General features: G+C 36.6%; 1 protein-coding gene across 4 annotated transcripts in view; it reads left to right on the top strand.

Moving 5' to 3' along the window:
- Positions 1–21,894, top strand: part of CABCOCO1 (ciliary associated calcium binding coiled-coil 1) — a 198,734-nt gene that overhangs the window by 154,134 nt on the left and 22,706 nt on the right. For all 4 annotated transcript variants that reach the window (XM_069019095.1, XM_069019098.1, XM_069019097.1 and 1 more), the window contains 4 exons: positions 538–668; positions 3,573–3,742; positions 6,826–6,970; positions 11,092–11,164. In XM_069019095.1, coding sequence (XP_068875196.1) covers positions 538–668; positions 3,573–3,742; positions 6,826–6,970; positions 11,092–11,164 — 519 coding nt within the window. The remainder of the gene's footprint in view (positions 1–537; positions 669–3,572; positions 3,743–6,825; positions 6,971–11,091; positions 11,165–21,894) is intronic.

Raw genomic sequence — 21,894 nt, 5'->3', positions numbered from 1 at the left:
TGTGTGTGTATCATTCTTTTGCAACAAACACCTTGGACTTTTGCTTGGTTAGGGAAAGATTCAGTGTAGACAGTAAATTTGAAAATGCAGTCAAGTACAGGGTGGAAAGCAAATAGCATAGTAATAAGTGTGTATTCTCATAATATGTTTAGGAGAAACTTAATTTTAAAATTTAATTATTGTGCAATGCAGTATCATGTTGGTCAAATTTAGATTCATGGATTCTTTTGCACCTTTAAATCTCTGTTGTTTTTACTTGCAAGTTAATTTAATCTTGTGCAGCACATAATATGTCACAGTGTTCCCACATGAATTTATGGTAAAAATACTATGTTCCATGTATCTGCCCAGCTTTTCTCTAGTGAGAATGTGTTAAGGTATTGTGTTACTGCCATATAATTATAGCTGTCTTACATTTTTGGCATTTGTTGAATTAATCCCTTGCATACCTCCTCAATATAAAAATGTTATTTAGATAAGTTACTGACATAATAAAATAAACATTTTAAAACTACATTCCTATATGTATGTATGCAGGAAGAAGTCCGAGATCAGGAAGAAGACCATGATCAGGATGATGTAGGTGGAAAGGAGATTATTAATAGGAATTTTTTATCTCTTTCCCAAATTACTGCCTTGTCAGAAGAAAATCTGGAAGGAGTTGAAAAGTAAGTAGCAATGACAACAATGCTGGAACCCATATAATAATGAAATAAAAATGGCAGCCTATTTGTTAGATTTCTTTTGTGGTGGTTATGTCATTAGTGTTTAATTGTTCAGTTAAATCATTGATATTTAATATTATTCACAGAAGATGGAAGAAATACTGTTGATCTCAGATCCAGTCTGGTTACTGTGTTTCCTGTATATCTTGATTTTGCTTAGACTTCTTTTTTTCCACTTGTGTTTCATATTGTTGTGGTTTCTGAATTTACAATAGCTTTAAATACACTGTAAACAAAATACTGAGATGGAAATAAGAATAGGTCAGTACTGAGCTTTTTTAATAAGTCTCACTTGGTAACTTTTTTTTGCTAAAACATTTGAGATTCTGTACTGTAACATGAGTTACCAAAAAATCAAAAAGGTCTTTAAAGTTCAGCAAGGGATGGAAAGCTCAATAAGGCATTACTAGGTCACCATTATGGAGCACTGGGGAAATAGGAGACAGCCAAAGACTTCTGATGTCAGCCTATCTTGTCTTTCCTGTGCCAACACTCTCTCTTGTTATTAGTGTTTAATAGCAGCTGAATTTAGGAGGCCAGGATTTTAACCTGAGACTGCAGACTTATATTTGAAAGATGAGGCTTTCCAGAAGTGCACGAATTATTTAGGAGCGCTTGTGTCTGCTAGCAGGTTCTTAGGGAGTTGAAAGCCAAAGGGCTGGGCTGCTGGTCTAGTTTGGGAAGGAAGAGGCGGGGGAATATATAAAATCCAACTTTGTTCCTCTGAATAGGTAACCATTTAATTGAGCTTAAAATATTCCTGAAACATACTCTGTTTTCCTATTTGTCACTATTCTTATGGAGGAAAGGTCTTTCTGGGATTTTTTTTAAGAAAACTGGAAAGAAAATTTACTACCATCAAATAATAATACAAAAATTCTTTCCTTTCCTGTTTTCTCTTGCACAATAGGTCTCTTTAAATTTAGAGGAGACTGAAGTGTATGCCACTGGAGACTAAAATGTGCTTAACGACACAATTCTTCGTGCAACTTTCTCATTAAGATTAAAAAGAAAAGCACTGAAAGATCATATTCTCTTTTAGTCTCAGCTGATCATATATGTATTTATATATACACACTGTACAAGGGGAATTTAAGTATATACTGCATCTTACTGGAAGGAGCATAGTTACAGGGTATTTTATGCACACTAAGCAGTTTAGCAGCAGCATTAAAATTTTGTTTACCACAGTGTGTTGTGTCTATTTACAAAAGCAGTTTGAAGGCCACAGCTAAGGTTAGAAAATCAGAATAGGTCTGATTCAGTATGAGAGTTTTAATGTCCTGCATTCCCATCTCTCAGGGAGTTTGGTACTGCTGTCCATCTTCATAGGACTGGAGCCCCATGAAGAAAGAAAAAGCAGGGAGGGTAACTAGGAAATCTAACTGCCCCATCATTTCCCAATCATTTACAGATACTGTTGTCAGTGACATGCCTTACAAAATACTGAAAAGATGAGTACTGGCATTGGTAGCAGAATCAGAGAAAATCTAAATCCCTGAGAAGCTCTGATTATGAAAACACAGAGTTGGCAGAAGCTTCAGAGAGAGAGGATATGGACTGTTTCAAACCTTGGAAAGTTCAGCTGGCCACGTTCCACTTCTATTTCAGGACACAGTTAAGTGTTTTTAACTGACTTGCATGTGTGCAGCCATACAAATTTGTCATGCAGAACAAAGGAATACATGTTTTAAACAAAACTGATTGGATTATATGCTTTACTCTGTTAGCTATTGAGGCTTTAATTAAAAAAAGAAACTCATTTCATTTGACAGAGTGTCTGTACTGTGTCGGTGAAACCCCTGAAAATCTAATGGCTGCTATCTGGGATTAGTGTAGGAAGGAGTGAGAAGGCAGCAGGGCTTGGGAAAACTTTGCTCTTTTACAGGGGACTAGAAACTGTGATCACTGGCACCTGCATCCTCAGCTGTAGTTAAGAAGCAAGGACTACTTTAATGTAAAACTTTTTTTTTTTTTCCGTTTTTTTTTTTTTTTTTTTTTTTACATGTCAAACCTGAGACATGGCTGAAGTTGTACTGGAAGAATTGAAACCAAGTCCTAGCCCCCATCCCCTCTCTTCATGTGGAAAAAAGCAGACAGTTATTATAAAAGACCTAACTAATTCTGTGTTTGGATAGAGTAGACATAAATGTGTCAGCAACAGTATGGCCTCCTACAAGGGAGTGTATTTTTTCATACATTTTGCAAGTTAAAGTAAGTGGAAAAATTTTCATCGTGTGCCAGTAAAATGGGATAAGGCTCTTTTTAAATGTTTGGACCATTATGGAAGTGCAATTTAAACTTCTAAATATTTTAGCTACTTTCAGTAATTATATATTATATTATTTACATTAATTTTCAAATGTAATTTTTCATCAGGGACCACATGGAAAATAATCCTGAAATGGAAACAAGATCTTATTACTACTGTAAAATTATCTCAATCAGAGTGAAAGCGTGATAGTAGAAAGTGGAGACTAATTGTGTCATTTCATCCCACAAACCAGTTCCTGATGAAAACACTCATTTTTTCTCTGGAATTCTAAATGTATTTGGTTTTGTAATGCTCTAATTTTTGTTCTTTTGTTAGTCGTGTCTTAGCACTTGAATAGTGTCTGCTGAAACCTGCAGGTGATTGTTTACTTTTTTATATGTCCTCTGATCATAAATGTTCTTACCTAGGAATTGATGGAGCTCAATTCAAGAAATTGTGTACATTATGCACACATGAATAATATAGCAACTAATAATAAAAAATATAGATACAATTGCAAGCAGACCACGTAAGACTTTGGAATCTGCAATTTATTTTTTAATTTCATTATTTTACTCTGCAATTTTTTTTAGAAAGATGGAAGAATTTCTGAATCTTACACAACTAAAGACATCTTTGAAAGAAGCTATTTTACTAGGTTATTATACTGCAGGATTTTGGTGGGCTAAAGAAATGAACTTCAGTCTTATCCAGCTCTCAGGATTCATGGATCTATTAAATTTCGTCTTGGAGAATCTCAGACGTAAGTATAATTAAGAATTGTAAAATAAATATCTGAAGTAGAAGGCAAGAATGTTTCCCAGTCATTTTAATAAAGTGATATTTAATTACAATTAATTGTGAAATGATTTATTTTCCTCTTGAATGTTGGTATGTTAGACCATGTGCCTGAAAATAATTCTTACTAGCAGATGTTGAATTTTTGTTAGAGAAAACTCAAGTATTTTGAGCAGAATATTCCTCATTCTTTGTACAGTATGTGGTACAAATGGGCCAGGTCCTGAAGAGACCTTTTCTTTGCTATGGTAAAATAAATAATAATTACAATAGAGTGAGAGCAAGGAGCTCCTATATTCTAATTCCAGCTGTCTCAGTGACTGACTCACTGTAGCCTTGGGCATATTTCTCTGCTGTTTGAGATATTCAGTGCATCCTGTAGCATTACAGCAGGTGAATTACAGTTATTTTATCCTTGGAGGTCAACTCTCAGACAGCTTTCTATATGGCAAATGCTGCACTTCTGGCACAGAATATATGTTAACTAAGGACTGGTGAGGGAAGTAAACTGGCATTGCTGCTGAAGAGGAAAACTGACAATGAAGGGACCGTAGTTCCTGTGGCTATGAGGAAATTTGCCACAAAGCATGAAGCTTGATCTAGTGGGAATGAAATAGCCAGAAAAAAATGGTAGCAGTGTCCTCTAAAACCTTCTTTTTCAGAGATCCTGATGCTTGCTTAACATTCACTTTGAAGGTGATTGTGTTGAGAAAAGTTCATCCCAGAGGAAGAATGAAAGGACTCAGCAGTTTCATTCAAAAGAGAAGGCGAATATTTAAAATCAAGTTCATAATAGTTATTATACTCTTTCATTGTAATTTAGTTCAAGGGCCTTTCTGACTTGGAATTTTGACAGAATATGTACGTGCTTTATGATCATTGGAATTCCAGTTGTCCTTCCTGTCTCCAATGAGGAAGTATCTTAACATATGCTAACTATATTACTGTAACAATGGAGCAGAATGGAAACCCGTCAGAAATTAGTTTTATGAGACCGTGTAATACATGTGTACACGACAGGCTGGTAGCACAACCCGTTATTAAAGCTGACTGATGTTTTTCAGGAATGTCATCTTAGTTGCATTAAGCTTTGCCAAACTTTTAACTCTTTAAGCTGAAATTTTCCATGGCACTGTCTGCCTTTCATGAATTTTTGTATATAAACCAGTTCAGTGGGCTTGCAGACAGAGGCTGTGGGAAAAAGAACCTATTTTGTGTCTTTTTTTTTTTTTGACAGGTCTAGTGCCCTGGTGCTCTGAGGTAAAGATAGAAGGTTTGGCGAGCAAAAGTTGTGAATTTGCTTTTTGCTGTCCTGTGAAAATCCATTTAGATTTGGCTAAGATATACATGGTTTTTAGAGAAAGAAAATGTGGTTTTTAAATGCTTGCAGGAAACTTCTTACATTTACTTCACAGCTTAGTCCCCTGAAAAATCCATTTTACAAAGTATGCTGTAGCCCAGGGCTGAGATGAATTTTCTTGTAATTACCAAACATTTCAACTAAAAGCAAAATTCTGATGTCTTCTGTATTAGTGACCCTTTATTTTCCTTTCCCTGCACTGGACCCAATCAGCCTGGAGAATTAAGCTGACTTGGCTGTAGTAGCAAGGGTAGCATTGAGCAGGAAGAATGGATTTAGAGAAGGAGGGTGTGGAAATGCATTTAAGGCTGTCAAAGGAGCAAGGAAAACTGAGGTTTGGAAACTGGAGGCCATGCTTGATTGGGAGTCAGAATGAGTCATGTGATTTGATTCCTCTTCTATCCATTGAGGGTAAAGTGCTCCTTACCTCACAGAAGTTCTGCAAGAGTCTTCCTGAGACAGATGGTTGGGACTGAGAATCAGGTGTGCAGAAGAAAGAGAAAATTTAGATGAGCTGGCAGCAGACTCAGGGGCTAGGTGATCCTGTTATGTGCCTTCACTTCCCTACAAAGGGTGACATTTCTGGTTCTGTTGCTTTTCCTCATTTCCTATGGCTTCTATTTCCTCTACATTCTCTGCATTTATTTCTTGTCCCTTCCCATATGGTTATTTATATTGTGCTGCCTCTCTTACTGAAAAGTGAGGTAAAATTTTCAAGCCTTTGATTACTGTACCACTAAAGGGCAAAACTATAAAGGAACAGAAGTCTTCTAAGTCTTTTAATTTGTTTTCTGCACAAAAAACCCAAGGAGTGTATCAGTAGAGACATAAAACAATAAGGAAAATAAATCTATTTCACCACTGGTGGATATTTCCCCATTTTTTTCTGTAGATTTTTTTAGATATAAAAGGAAAAAATAAATTGTATTTGAAGCTTTTTCTTTAAACTCCCCATGGTTCTAGTGATGGCAGACACTGTGCAAATCAGAAAAATGAATCCTTTCTTTTTATAGGTTCAGCAAGCACTGATATATTTCAGATTTTCCTTTTTGTCAGGACAGTTAACAAACAGAATTTAAATTCGAATTCCAACCTGTTTTGGCATTTGGTTTTGATTTCCAGGGTAAAAATGTAAAGTAATTATCTGGTTTGGAAGGATACAAAAATGTCTCCAAGTTTGATGATACATACATATGTATATTATGCATATTCATGTTTATTCTGTTATGACTGTAAGCACTTAAAAATATTGTTCACCCTTTTTAATATCTGTTCCTGTATTAGTGGCTTATGTTACAAGGGGCATGGTCAGAAGAATAATGTTTTACAGTACATAAGCAGTAGACTATTTTAAAGAAAAATATACTCTGCCTTTCAAATTTGCATATTAATCTGCCTGTGGTTCTCTCTGCATAGGTAAGAGGGGAAGCTGTAGTGTCTTGAACACCCATTTTTGTGATTCTTCCATTGTGAAGGCAGAGTGGTAGTTTTGTGATGGAATTTTAATGGACACTTTATTGATGAGAATAATGGCAACAGAGAGAAGCATTTGACTCCTGTTGCTTTTTCAGTTTTGTGATGGGTCATAACTAAAACTTCAAGAAGTCTTATAATTAAAATGAGCCAAAAAACTCATCCCACCCTGTCATGTTTATTCATAGTTTTTGTTCTTTGGGATTACTTTGCAGACAAACATATGACCTTGGGAAATAATTTAAAAGAACTTGAAAGAGCAATGACTGGAAGAGGCAAAACTGACTCAGAAGAAGGAGGTGACCTGAATTTGTTCAGCATTGAGCAAGCCAAAGCAATCATTGATTATTTGGTTATCAGGTATTTATTTCTACACAATCTGTTCTTATTTCAGTAATCTAATATAGCAGGGAAATGACTGATAACAGTAACAACAAGAACAACAAAATCAACCATTATTATTATTATTATTATTATTATTACTACTACTACTACTACTGTTACTAGTATTTTGCTATTATTTTACTGGGTATTTCCTACTGTGCCAACATACTGCATATGCCAAACTTTAAATCATGAAAAAGAAGAGAGAATATGCAAGGAGCAGTAAAGATATGGCCTCAGATGTCAAAGCCCAGAAAATAAATTTAGACTGGAAGTTTATCAAATTGTAAGGTTATGCTGAAAATACTCCTTTTGAGTTTTGTTTTGAGTGATAAAAGAAAACAGAGTGGTGTAAGAACAATATTCTTGGTTTGCTTTTAAAAGCTATTTTTAGATTCCATCTGAATAAAATTGTAGATCTTGCCTGTTACTGTAAGTATTTGTCTGGCCTTGACAGTTATAGTGGACTGAAGTGATTTAAAGTTTTGTACATTACAGAATTAAGGTTATGATCATATAGGAGTCATAAATATATTGCATTCCAAAATCAGCAAAAGTCCAGTATGTACATGAAAAGGTTCTGTGACACGTCTTGTCTTTTAAACAGAGACAGAAAGAGATGCAAGAAGCAGTAAATTCGTTATTTAGTTGAGAAAAATACTGAGTCTGATAGCAACAGTCATGCCCCTGTATAAAGTTTTTACTGTATAGTAACGTGTACACACCTTCTTCCACTGACATGCCATGGTTAAGGCAGTGGCTGTACTCACATACCCCTGTTTGCAGTACGTGATGGACAGAACGGTTCTCAAGCTGTTTAACCATCCATGAATGTCAGGGGCAAGGAGATGGAAAATTAAGAAGTTACTCCTGTAGTATATGCTCATCCACTGTAGTGCAGCTATAGCCCTTCAGCCGTTTTCTGACCCAAATGGGGGCTAGAGGGGGGATTTGTGGCAGATGGGCATTAAAATTGAGTAAGATATGACTGATCCATACATAGATTTGTTGGGAATTTTCTGACTGTTCTTTAGGAAAGTTTAACACAGCAAAGACGAGGTTTTTAGAGTGTTTGCCTGAATGCAGAAAAATATTTTCTCTGGAAGAAAAGCAAAAATACTGGGGTAGCTATTAGCCTTCCAATTTAGAGTACTTGGATTTAGATGGGGATTTAAACCGGCACAGGCGATTTCTCTTACGATTGGGCTATAAAATTTGTCTCTTTCTCCTGCTCTCTGATTTTTTTCCTTTGTTTCTTTTTCATGGAAAATATAAAACACTTAAAGTTCTTCCCATAAGAAATGGGAAGATCTCTTTAAATCTCAAATTTCTGTAGTCAAGGCAAACTAATGTCCTGCCAAGTACTAGCCCTAAACTAAAAGGAAACTTGGCATTTGAGATGTCTCAACTCCTTTTACTTCTCCCTTCCTGTCTGTGTCTTTTGTATATTTATATGGAACAAATGTTCTTTCCAAATAGCATGTCTATAGCTCTTGTAAATTATCCATTGAGAGATATCTTGTCCATGAAGTAATTCCTTCACAGTCACAAGAATTTCTTCCAAGAGATTAGGTGCTCCCTCGTACTACCACCAAAGTATTAACTGGGCAGGAATACAATCAAGCTGCAAAACTTTTGCAGCAGAATGGTATTTTGGCCACCAAATATGTGATTGTATGTCCAAACTGCTCAGTTTATTACAAATGTATGCTGTGGCGACGTCATGGATGTGCACACATACACTGAAACATATCATGTGTGTCCAGTTTATGCAATCCATTATTCCAGTCACTGGAATATGTTTTTCTCAATAAGAGTGGAATTGGCACACTTAAATGGGTGTACTTTAAACTTTATGAACTCAGAAATAGGTTGAGTTTTATTGCAATTCAAATTAATGTATTAGTTCAACATTTTTTCTTGTTTAATTTTAAATGATAGGCCTGTAGCTTTTTTTCTACTCAAGACAGTATGACATGTTGTAGTTCAGATCACATTTTTACAGATGAGCTCTAAACCCACGGGATTTATAATGGAAACAGGGACAAATGCTTAACCACATTGGCGCAAACTGTGCAGCAACTACAATGACACCTCCAGGTTTGGTGGAAGGTGACAGTTATCATCTTTTTATCTTGTCTCCTTGGGCAAACACACATCAGCATAACTCCTGACATTTTCTTTTCAGGAAGCAGTGGAGCTGGGGAAATATGTCATTGTTAATCACCTTCAGATTCTCGTATGACATCATAAGAGGGCCTATTCTTAACAATCTTACTTACACAAGTAAAATTATTTCTGTGTAATTGCTAGAAAAACTGGTACAGAATTTTTTAATTGTTCACAAAAAAACAGAAACAAAAAAGGGTATTTTATATAATGCCCGATAGAAGAAAGAAACTACACTGTTTTTTCTAAATAAATGCTGATGTCTAATTTATGTGATTTGATTTAAAGAGCATTAAATGGGGGAATTCTTTCCTTCATACAGGATTAGGGGTGCCAGGTTGAACAGAGGTCTGTTTAAAAATAAAGACATAAAATTCAGAAATGCCAAAAATAATTACTTATATTTTTGGGTACATATTTTAAGTTATATGTACCTGTAGCATAGTCCATAAAGAATATCATACTACCTTTGGAGGGGAAGGGGAAAGGACCTGATTTTTAGGTGCTGTAAATCTGTCTTCCTTCCAAAGCACTAGGATAAGTAAGAGAGCAAATTTGAAATATTAATTTCTGCCAATCCTACTGGAAGGATATATGTCTTATTTCTTGCACGTCTGTGATGTTCGTAAAATACTTTTTGTCTTTTTTCAAATAATTCCTGTTAGAATTTTAGCAAATTACAGGTGGATATGAAAGGGGACATGTATTTCCATAAATCGGTGTGAGTAATTTCCAGGTTGTCTTGAACTCTCTTTAAACATAATTTCTGTGTCTCCGCTGAAACATGTTAGGAATTATTTGGTGAAGTGCTGCAATAAAAATGTACTTAAATCAAATTGCAAATACTGTAAGAACCTATTTAATTGCCTGTGTGCTTGGGGTTTGGAGGAAGGCAGCCTCTAGCTGCTGGCAGCCAGTCTTCTAATATGGGCCTTGCAGGAACCGAGGCAAAGGTACTGCTGATGCAGATGATGGGTCTCCCAAGAAAAGAACCTGTGTCCTGTCCCTAGCCAGAAAGCACAGGAACCAGTTACAGATGTTCCCTGCAAATATTGCTTTACCTTTCATGGATACAGCAGGCAGGACTGCAATAAATTCTTGGAATCATTCTTCAACCTGGACTTGCTATGAAATCACAGAGCAGTGTTTTAAATCATATGTCAAAATGATGTGACAGAAGCCAGGAGTTCTGTATCATGATTGTAAGAGAAGAACTAATTGCAACAGATGGACTGTGACAAACAAAACTTTTGATTAAACAAATGCCATATCATTGATCATTAGAAAAGGAAACAAAGAAAATTATTTAAAACATGTGAAACGGAAAGCCATACGTGTTTTAAGAAAGATAAATATTTTACGCCATTGACAAAGTCTATTTAAAGTTACTTTTGTTGTAATACACAAAGCTGCTTGGTGTCAATCTATTTTTTTAGTTTTTCTTTGAGGAAATAATACACTGATTTTGCAAAGTGACCTTGAGAGTGTAAGTTCTATTCTCTATTGTTTTGGTGTTCCAAGATCAAACTTTCTCCCCGTACTGGCAGCCCATCCCAGAATCTGAAAGCTGATTTGGCTTTGTTTCCTTCTTGTCTGCTATTGCTGATATTAAAGGCATAAGTATCCTGGTGATAAGTGTTTCAGGAATTACTTTTTTCAGAGTAGAACTTTGTCTTCTCAGAGTTCAATTTCATAAGGGCTAAGTGGATGGATTTTTAAGTATCACACTGTATTTTCTACAGCCATCTGATAATAAATCCTGCAAGCTAAATATGCTATGTGTTGTATCTGAGGTTAAACAACTGTTTCTTTTTAAAATTTGAACTGTTACCATGCTGGAGGTTAACTCTTAGTTTAACAAAACTTGTACTGTTGTCACCTTTCCAAAAACTTCCAGCTGTAATAGTCTATATTGTCTTGTTTTTCAGCTTATTTAAACACTATAAAGAATATGAATACCTCTTCCATCTTCGTAGAGAAGAACCTGTGATAAGTAATGAGGTGAGTCATTTATATGGATGGAACTCATTATGCAGAGTTACTTAACGAGTGCACCATGGCATATGTTTTATATTGCTCAAAGCAACTTCATGTCAACATCCCTGCATTACTAACGTAAAATGGCTGATTAAAGAGTGCAAGTTAAGATGTTTTTGATCCTCGTATTCAAAATTAATTTGGGATTTCAAAAAAGTGTAAATGCATTGCTTGGTTAAGCTGTTAGTTGTGTTAAATCAGGAACACTTGTGTAGGTATTTGTAAGTTGATGCATGTAATTTGAATTAGCAGTGTGTGAGTCTGACTCTGCTTTAAAATCAGCAGTCAAAATCAGAAAAGGTGGTATGCCATGCCTAGTCTGACCAGAGCCCTAATAGAGATGTATGCATGTGCATGTACAGAGTTTTGTTTCTACTGCAGCCACCAAGAGTTAATTATACTGGCTGTAAAAAAAACAAGGGAGCTAAAAACTGAGCATTTTGAAAGAATTCAGTTAACAATAGTGAGTTGGTTTCACGGCGAACTTTGTCATGTGTTCTAACTTACACATAAAAAAATACGTAGGAAAATGTGTTGATGCAGGATGTGGCCTTTAATCAAATGGACTGGTTCAATTAATCAAATTAACCTTCCTTTAGCTTGACTGTGCCTTTTGAGGATATATGTTGCAATACATTAAAATATATTTGCGTTTTAAATTTGTATTAGGAGCCAACTGGTTGCCCAGAGAGGCACAGTAGTGTAATTTTTTTGATAGTACTTATATTTTAGCTTATCACTACACAGTGAAGTTAAAATTAATGCACTGGAAAAATTCCTTTACACTTTCAGCTGGTATTTTGACTCTGATGATGTGGGATAATTGCTTTCCATGTTGCTTTAAGTAGCCATATTATAAAAAAGGACTTTTCTTGACATGGATGCAAATATTTGGAAATAATTCTCATCATTTACAAGGTGGGTTAAAATTCCAGCTACGATGAAATTGGTGACAAAACTGTGAATACAAAGGTAGAGCAGAACTTCAGCATTACTGTGTTAGGATGGGGTTTTTATATTAGGTAATTAGATCAGTGGATGGCTAGCACTTCTTAATTGGTAAAATCAATATTAATGAGGCTTTGATTAAGTGATTCTTGTGTAAATTTGGGTCATGAATCTTATAAGGTTTTAGACCAGCTTAAAAGAAATGCCTCTGTGTTTCCTGAAGATGCATTTCTGGGTGGGTGAGATCAGCATGCACTGTCCCAGCTGCAGGACGGGTTGCCCTGGGCAGGCTCTGCTGGGGAGCACCACCTCTGCTGTAGGTGCACCTCTGGGCAGTGGCAGAAATAGATTTCAGGGAGTGACTTTGGTGATGATCCATTCAAGCAACAAGTGCCATCTGCAGCTACAACTGTCACAAAACCCCGCATGACAGTCTTTAGCTGTAACTCCCCTACGGCCCTTTCTTACCTATGGTGCCACTTCACTTTAATCTGTCTGTTTTGTATTCTGAGCTCCATGGCAGAGAGCTTTTAATTTGTCCAACGCCCAAGAAAATCAATACTTATATTCTGTTAGAGTTTATTTTGATAGGGTGATGCATTGTTCTTCAGTAAGTAAAAGTTTAGGGCATTGAAGCTGCACATACAAATTTATGGCATTATTTGCACTTGCTTTGTGTGTTAAAAGGGGATGAGAGGTGAACCCAGCATAGATTTCAAATTCTTTTACAGCAGCTTTGTTTTTTTTAGAAATTCTTATGCATAAAGGAAATCATTACTTCTATTTTTCAATCCCGTAGATGAACAGAGTTTTTGGGGCTACCATGGTTTGGTGTGTGTGCCTGTGGCAGGAGCACACCTGGGGTTGCCTGCTCCACAGTGCATCTGCTCAGGGAACAGGAGATCGACTGGGAAATCCATGTGCTGAAAGTAGATAGTAAATCTGTGCTGAAAGTTTGGCTGCTATCCTGTTATGTAGACCAATGTCTTACCGAAAAACAAAAAACGCCACTGCAGACACACCACAGCCCAGAGCTGGATGTGATCCTGACTCTAAGCTGAGTGCAACTGATATCTAAAAAGTTTTCCTTTAGCTCCAGCAATAAAAGCCTGTTCTTTTGGAACAGGACACTGTAAATTGTAATGGCCAGATTTTCCCAAATAACAAGAACCACGGTGTTCCAAGAGCTTAATTACAGCATTATCTCCTTTTCCAAATGAACACTTCGAGATGAGTCAGTGAAATTACTGGCTTCAACAGAATTGATTTGCTTCCACTGAAATGGCTTTAGCTTGGGGAGTATGTGTGCCGAAAGAATTACCTACTGAATAAAAGCCCAACAGCCTCAGGAGAAGAGCTGCTTCTTTAAAAGAGATGCAGCTACAACAAATAAAAGCTGTACTCAGTGTTGTAATGGATATCCTTTCAGGGAAACCACAGTGTGTGTTTTCCAGAGAAATCTTATAGCAATGGGTTGTAAAGTCATTGGAATTTTTTTTTCTCTAGCACAGGCAATTATACAGTGTTCTCAATCAAGTTTCCTTTTTGATCTTTCACTGCAGTTATTTCCAAATGACCCTGTCATTTCCTGTGTAGAATAAAATCAGACAAGAAAGGGAAATGACTCAAAACTCAGATTATGCATACAATATTTGTGGCCGTGCCACTTAACAAAATCTAAGTTATTTAAATGTAGCACATAATTAGTGGAGCTTCACAGTCTGATTAATATTCTGCATTTGATGCAGCTAGCATAATAAAGCCACCTCTGTAAAACACAGACAGTATTCAAGTCTTTTAAAAAAGGTAACAAATGCCAGGCTAATTTAATTTTTCTTCTTTTTTTGCATTGGCTAAAGCCTTTAAACCCCAAACTTCCTGAGGTGATCATATTGCCTAGGAAAAAAAAAGGTTAAAACATAAAGACATGAATGCTTGGTTAGATGATAAAACACACATCAGACTTCTAACCTACTTTGACAGTATTTAAAATTTAAAACTTGCCTTTCCAGCTATCAAATCCCTTACTTCTCCTTCATTCCGGATCTACAAAGACCTATATATTATGTATGCATGAATACCTGTTAGAAAACATGACGGTACAAGGAATTGCTGAGAAGTGTTAAGATTGCCAAGTAAATTCATTGCCTTTTTTTCCTGTTACTATTATGAGCAGTTCCCCCCATTTAGAATGATTACAGAAGAAGCTGTGCTTTAGCTGTTCTGTGGCTGTGATCCAAAATAAAATGCAAGTAGTGCTACCATAGCAGGATTCTTCAGGAATATTGCTGTTAAAGATACTGTTTTTTTCCTTCTGCCTGTTCTAGACATTTTGCTCTCTAGCTGTGATTTAATACACCTATATTAACTTGCAATTTCAAGGAAATCAAAAGGAGTTCAGACTAAATCTTGATGTGCAGGGATTCAATGGAGCAATTCCTACTAACACGTCAGGTCTTATAACAAAGGTTTAAATTGTTAATACGTTAATTGTGTAGAAGTTTTTATTGTTTTCTGTGCTCAGTTAATTTATTTTGCTTTGATAGGATGATATATTATGACATATCTTGCAATTTTTTTTTCTCTCATTTACAAATTGCACCTTATACTGCAGTTCATGTTTTTTGCTGCTCTCTGTTGTGTATTTTTGGATGGTATGAGGCTAAGGTCTTTTGGGATTATGTCTGCTTTGAAACATTTCCTAATAAAAATAATGTGGTTGGTAAATCTAGTTTTATTCCTAGTTGCTTTAGCCAGCCTGATGGAGTAATCTGCTATTTTATGGCCCAGATGACTAGCTAAGTTTGACTTCTTGAAATAGTACTGTACAATGTAATTTTCTTCAGAGATGTCATAGTGGGTCAGGTTGCAATAAAAATATCGAAGATTAAATTTAATGGCAGTGCAGATTCAGTATTATAGCAGTCACTAGATATCATCCTCTGTACTTAGAGTTCCAAAACAGTTTCCATTAATGCTTTCTTTCCATGTACTCCTTACTTTCTGAAGCATTAAGCTTTTGGGCTGTGTCTGGTCCTTATCCAATTGTGGGTTGGGTTGGGGTTTTTTTTTTAAGTTTGAACAAAATCCCTTCTGTGTTTGAATTTAAGGAGGTGGATAGGAAGAATATGCTTTCTGAAAGCTAATAAAGCTTTTTTTTTTTCTTCTGATGGCAAAAGCCCTAAAGTCTGGGACTTGACTTTGATACGTAATCCTCATTAGGTGTTGCATATTTAGATTGGTTAATCAATCATTGTTTAAACAAATCTGCTCAATGATTTCTTGAGAACTGCATTTTAGAGATGTATGAAACCAGAACATTTCCACAAGCATATCAGTTCACACCACAGAAACTCATTCCCCAGCTAATGAAGTGCTTTTCAAAGCCTGGAGGTTTCAGATATTTGTAGTGCCTAAAAATCAGTGAGTTGATTTTTTGTAGCTTTGTTTTCTAAATATCACCATGGCAAAGGCATCAAGAAGAGTATAGGGATGGAAGGGATGTCTTCAGTTGTCAGCTCTCATGCTGCTTTCTCCTAGGGAAACATTCATAATGCTCTTCAGAAACCTGTCAAACTCCAGTTTAAAAAGTTAACTTTTTTTGTCTTTGCTCTTTCAGTTAAGAAGTGCCCTGGTGCCTGGTTTCTGTAATTGTTACAAAACTTCAATTTCTGGTCTGAGTGTATTCATGACAAGCTTATGTGCATTTGTCCTTGTGCCAATTTGTGCCAGTATTGACCTTTAGCTCTCATTCCATCCCCAGTGTTTATTTTTCTAGTGTATAAAGAGACAGCAATCTTATTGTCAGCCTTCATTCAGCTAGACTAGAAAAGCCAGCCTCCTCTAATCTTTGCTTTCAAGGTAGACTTTGATACACGTGTTCTTACATCCATACCAGCCTCTTGTCATCCTGTTGGCCTTCTTCTATAATTGTTCCACTTTAAATCAGTTTTGTTAGAACATAAGTGACCAAACTGACATAATATTGTTGCTGAGATAAAAGCAAGGCCTTGTAAAATATCAATAGTGCTTTCTTCTCCTCTGCTGGGAATAGCCTACATGATAGGTCCTAGAAGCACATTTTATACCTGTGTCATGTGGCTGTCTCATCGTACATCTGCTATTCTGGTTCTCCTTTGTTATTGTATTTTCTAGCTGAGGTACTCCCAGTGCACTGTAGGTTTAAAAAATAAAATATCCCCCCCAATGTCACCTCCCAATTTGTCATTGAATACAAGAGTGAATAGTCTTCAAGGCCATTCAGTTCCATCTGTTGGTATTCCTGCTCACTCATGAAATGATCGTGTCTCTCACATTGCTTTTGTCTAGAAAATTATTTATTTAATAAACTGTGAAATTAGTCTGGCATTGTGTATCTTTGATAAACTGATGTTGTGTTACATTCCATTTCTCTTTCATTTCCATGCTCTTATTTATTTTTTTTCTTCAAAACATGTCCCTCAAGCCTTTACTGCTATGAAGATCAAAACTACAGCTTCAGGAGTAGGTTCATTATTTTCCGATTATGGATGTTTAAAATTGGTACTTGGACTTTTGATGTCTGAGGGGAAATTTTTGATGACCCAAGTCCGAATTACTGAAGTAAACAGCTGGAGAGCCAGTGGGTTTTGTGACAAAATTCACAGATATCCAGCCCTTTGATCTTGAGGCTTGCTAGGGCTGTAACCAGAGATCTTGAAGGACTTGTGATTAGTCTGAATGAAAAGTGGAATGTGTTGGAATTGTGTGCAGTGTTACTTCAAATATTGAAGCATCTCTTGCCTTAGAAGAAGCAACCTTTGTTTTCCAAAGATTGTGTTGGTATACTCATGTGTCAGTAGGGAAGATACACTGACCTTTAGCAGTTACATTTCCATGTAGGTCACATGCCGACGGTCTTCTACAGCAGTTTTAACATTCCTGAGTTTTGGTAGCTGAACTGCTCTGCCCTGAAAACTGCTGTGAGAGTTCCAGAGAGCTGGTGGAATTCATAAGCCAGTGCTGAGTACTTTTACAATGCTTTAGAGAATGATTAACAAAACGTTTTTTAAATTATTTTCTTAGGAAACATCAAATACAAAACAAGCCTGCTTTTTAACTCAGTAACGTGCGTGAAGTCACGGAAGAAAAGAATTCAGGCAGGACAAATGCCAAATAGCTGACATGGGCTGTGCCTTCAGTGTGCTGAGCACCATGGTTCTGACCCAGCCAGCGTTTCAACAAGCACCTCTTTTTGACAAACTGGGGACTTTAATTTCAATGGACCTATTCACATACACAGAATTAAACTGAGAAGTAACTGGGGTCACATTGTTCAGCACCCTGGAGGATAAAAAGCTAAAGATACTGGAGAAAAAAAAATTGAGACTCATGATCACTTTTTAGTTCAGTTGTACAGTTGACAAAGCATCATGATTTTTGACTGTATGATGTTAGAGAGAGGGGAAAAAAGCTTGAATTCTTGGCAGGAAAACATTTCTGGAACTATGCAGGAATTAATATATACACAGATGTGCTCTATGAGTTTTTAAATTATTTATTTAGAAAGTGGCTTGATTTCCGTATGTGTGTGTTTGTTTGTATGTAAAAACACATCGTTGTGATAAGAGCAGTAATGGCTTGTTTATTTGCTGGAATGCAGGTCAGCTAGGAATTGTAGGCTTTGACTGGAAGGATAGTCAGTACATTAATGACAGCCTGTTTCTGCCATTCATCAGAATGTTCTACAATCCAAATGATTAAGTGCTCTATCAGAAACACTACAGCAGATGTTTAAAAATGGTTATCAATCAAGATGTAAATTTTAATAGAAGACATTGAGATTGGCAGAAATTTATTGACTTGGAGAAATTTTAAAGTGGTTAAGCAAAGTAACTGAAGGCAGACTATTAGGATATGAATTTTGTTTTACTTTTCTAGTATTCCAGAATAGCTCACTCTGTTGGTGCCCTTTGGGAATTCTACTTGTTTTACTTGACCAGCATAAAAGAAAGTACTTGGAGCTGAGCAAAGATCAGTAATTTTGTTTCATAGGAGAATCTGAGATTTTTGCAGTTTGATTTAATTCCAGTTTAAAACAAAAAAATAAACACTTAACAGAATTGCTATTCTTACATGTCTGTGTTTAAACTCCCTGACACCAAAGCAGTGCTCTTGAAGATCATTTCAGAGCCCTAGCTCCATCCTGGTGCCAGACACTGTGGTTGGCTCTGCTGGAGCAAGGCCCATGTGATTTAGGGGTCCGTGGTGTGCCCTCAGCTTTCCATAGGGCATGTTGCTGGGGAGACAGGAATCTAGAAAACAGGGTTCTATATCAGCCAAACCATTGGAAGAGCTTTGTACATAAGCTGGTGAGAGCCAGGTAGGCTGCTGCTGGCATGTTGGCAGAAGGTTATTTGCACAATAACTCATTTTTAGGAAGTTCAAAGAATATAACTTGAAAGGACTCTGCCAAAAAAAGAAAACAGAGACATTTTATTTTGAGCCCAATGCATTATGTCTGCTGCAGAACAATGCTATTTTTGGTGTTAAACTCTTCCATGTAATGTAGCAGGGATCAAGCAGTTATTCAAGAAGGTGCCACATTTCATTTATATTTTGCTGGTTCAAATTTAGCTGCCTTTTTTTAAAGTTGTTTGCCAGCAGGTACCATTTTTGTGCCTGCTTGTACAGTTAGAATTACTGGAGACTGGTTTTCCAGAGCAATTGCCCTATTTCCAAAATTTCCTGCATAATTTTTGGTAATTGGCAGACAGAGATCCATGACCTTATACTACAATGAACAACTGTTTTGTACCCATTACCTTTATCTGCAGCTTTTCATCATCTTGAAGATTAAATTGTATTCATAAAAGTATCTGTGGAATGGGCAAGTGATGTGATATTTCATGGGAATGTATCCCCACGGGTGAATATTTATGTATCAAATTCATACATCTTGTGACCTTATGTTATGAATAACATGTTGACCGTATTCATATAAATAAATAGCATGACATTTCTTTACTGTGATGATTTATAATCGATATACATTTTAATAAATTTTCATCTGTTTAGTTGATGTTATGAGGACAAATGTAATCCAAGTCTAAAATAACAGACAAGTTTTGCAATCCTTGAAAGTTCCTTTTTAAAATGCACCAGAAAGTTTGTATGTCTTCTAATTTCACCTTGAATTTTATGACTTGTCATAAGATACAACATAAAGTATTTTTACTGAACATTGAATCTGATGTATTTGAATACTTAATTCATAAAACATTATTTTGATTTCCTATGAATATGCTAAGCTCAGCAAAATGTGGTGTTACTCATTAGAAAGCTGAGTTTTATAGGATGTCTGGTTGGTATGTGAGGTAACTTATATTGCTACTTAGGTTTACATTTAATAAACCTTAGCTAGGAAAATTGTTTAAATTTCAAAGAAAAGATAATAAATAAAATGAGGGCATCGAATATTAATGTGAACTGTGCCTTTATTTTGTTAAAGCATTCAAAGTTAAATAGTGGTGGTCTGTTAACAATCTAGGGCTATTTGGCAAGTCTCTAAACTTACTCAATAATCAAAACATAAAAGGACAATGGAAACTTTTCACAATAAAAGAAAAAGGAGTTGAGTACAGAAACCAAACAAATTATTCTCTGCTTTTTCTTGGTAAGGAGGTGAACTTTATAGGAAGGGCAGCAAGCTCTGAGTTAGGGTTGCCTTTTCCTGCCTTTGTTATAAATTACATCTGTCTGTGAAGAATCCTCTCCAGTTACTTCGTGGTTCATGGCTACGGGGGAGGTGTGCGTGTCTATCTGGAATGGGGCAGAGAGAGACAGATTGTGGGGGAGCCTTTTCATTTTGCTGGTTTGTTTTTCACTTAGGAAATGGCAATTCTAAGCATTAATTTGCCTTGCTTACTAAATATACAGATGGATAAAATTCCTAAGAATCCAGCTGTGTAAATAGAATATTAACAAAACAACTGTTTTCTTCAGCATTTGTGTTATTTGTTCTTTGTAGCTTGCTAGACTTTTGGAAGACTTCAACACCGTTTAGGTTCAGTGTAATCATTCAAAATGTTTTTATTAGGGTTTAAATGAGGAAAACATTTGGCAAAGGGATGGAGTTTATCCAAAGCATAATGTTTGATTCTTTCATGAGAGTCTAAATACACTGCAACAATATTGTAAGGCACCAGAAATATGGGAATAAGCTGCCAAGTGGTACTGGAAGGAGAGCCATACTCATACTCGGATGTAGTGTGCTCTCCATGTCCTCCTTCCCCTGCACCTGGTGTGCACCCAAAGAGGTAGCTGAGGTAGCCCAGGTGTGACAGTGCAGGGACTTGGTTCTGGCCCCTTTCTCTCCTGTCTGCAGTTTCCTTCACCATTTGATCCCAAGGCAGGAGTCGTTTGCAGGCTGCTAGAGAAAGAGCAGGGTGGGAAATTCTGTCCTTCCAATCCCTTCTTCAGTGTCGGCTGATGGCCAGCTCCCACCAGCTCCAGTTCACTGAACCTCACTGTCTCCTTTTCTGGTTTGGGAAGTAGGTTCCCATCTGTCACTTCCATTAGCCTTAGCTAGCCTTGTGCTTCCTGTGTCTCCCACAAATCCACTGCATTTCTGTGGAAGCTGAGATTTCATTATGTGTTTCCAGCACTCAGAAAAACAACATCGAATAGGTAGACTATACTGTATCTCCTCAGGGCAGGCTTGGAAACACAGCAGCTGGAGCCTCTTGGCATTCTTCAGGGTCAAGACTACTATCTAAAGTATTTTATGGTTTGGCTTCCCGCGTGCACTGTTGAAAATTTGGTAGTGACCTCATCCTGAATCTCTTCTTGGCCAACTTAAAGCTAAGAGAGTATAATTGTTTATACTTAATGTTTGCTTTTTCCTACTTGTTAGAGTAGGCAGACTCTTTGGCTGACTTTAAGATGCTTATGTGGTCAGTGTTCACCTTTTTTTTTTTAGGCTGATTTCATCCTCAAATTTTGTCCTCTGACTGCAAAGCCTATGTCAGAGCCTGTGTAGGTTCTGCAGAGTTACATCGCAGTTGGTGCTGTGTCCAGGATAAAACCCAAACAAATACAGATGTGTTTGGCTGGAATACCTCAAGTTTCTGCTCTCCACTTTCATGACAAGTCGTTCCTTCTGACCTTTTTGGTTGGTCCTACAAGATTCCAACAATATTGTAAATACATATCACAGAAAATATTGTCACCACTCCCACAGAACAGGACATTTTGCATGAATTACCTGCTAATATGCATATGACTACTTTCTTAGTATTAGAATTCATGTGCTTGGTGTGTTGTTTCTGTTCTATTCAAGTAACACTAGGCAAGGAAAAATATCTCCCGTGCAGTTGCACCATCATTTATTTTGACTGTGCATATCAAATTTGGCTTGTGAACACAATCTAAGGAAATGGCATAGATTGTAAGTGATAAAGATGAATGTTGCATGCTTCATTTATAGGAAGACCATCCAAATATGGTCTCAGAGTTGTGAGAACATCCTGTGCTTGAGAAGTCTTGAATTTTGCATTGATCAAGGCTGTGGACAAGTTTCAGGCATTAACAGGCTGGAATTCAGGTCTGTCTCTGGATCTACTGGATGTTGTGTGTTGTGAAAAGATTGCAATACATTGCAACCAATGCATGTAGTATTCTTGTATAATAAAATGGGAGAGTGCTAGGGATGTTCCTTAGAGATTATTCTACTTTGAATATCTGCTTTACATTCTCTCAGCGTTTTT

The sequence above is a fragment of the Aphelocoma coerulescens genome, chromosome 6, assembly GCF_041296385.1.
Source record: "Aphelocoma coerulescens isolate FSJ_1873_10779 chromosome 6, UR_Acoe_1.0, whole genome shotgun sequence".
In the NCBI taxonomy this organism is placed as follows: domain Eukaryota; kingdom Metazoa; phylum Chordata; class Aves; order Passeriformes; family Corvidae; genus Aphelocoma; species Aphelocoma coerulescens.
The sequence above is the reverse complement of the archived record's forward strand: the minus strand, read 5'-3'. Positions and strand labels throughout refer to the sequence as shown.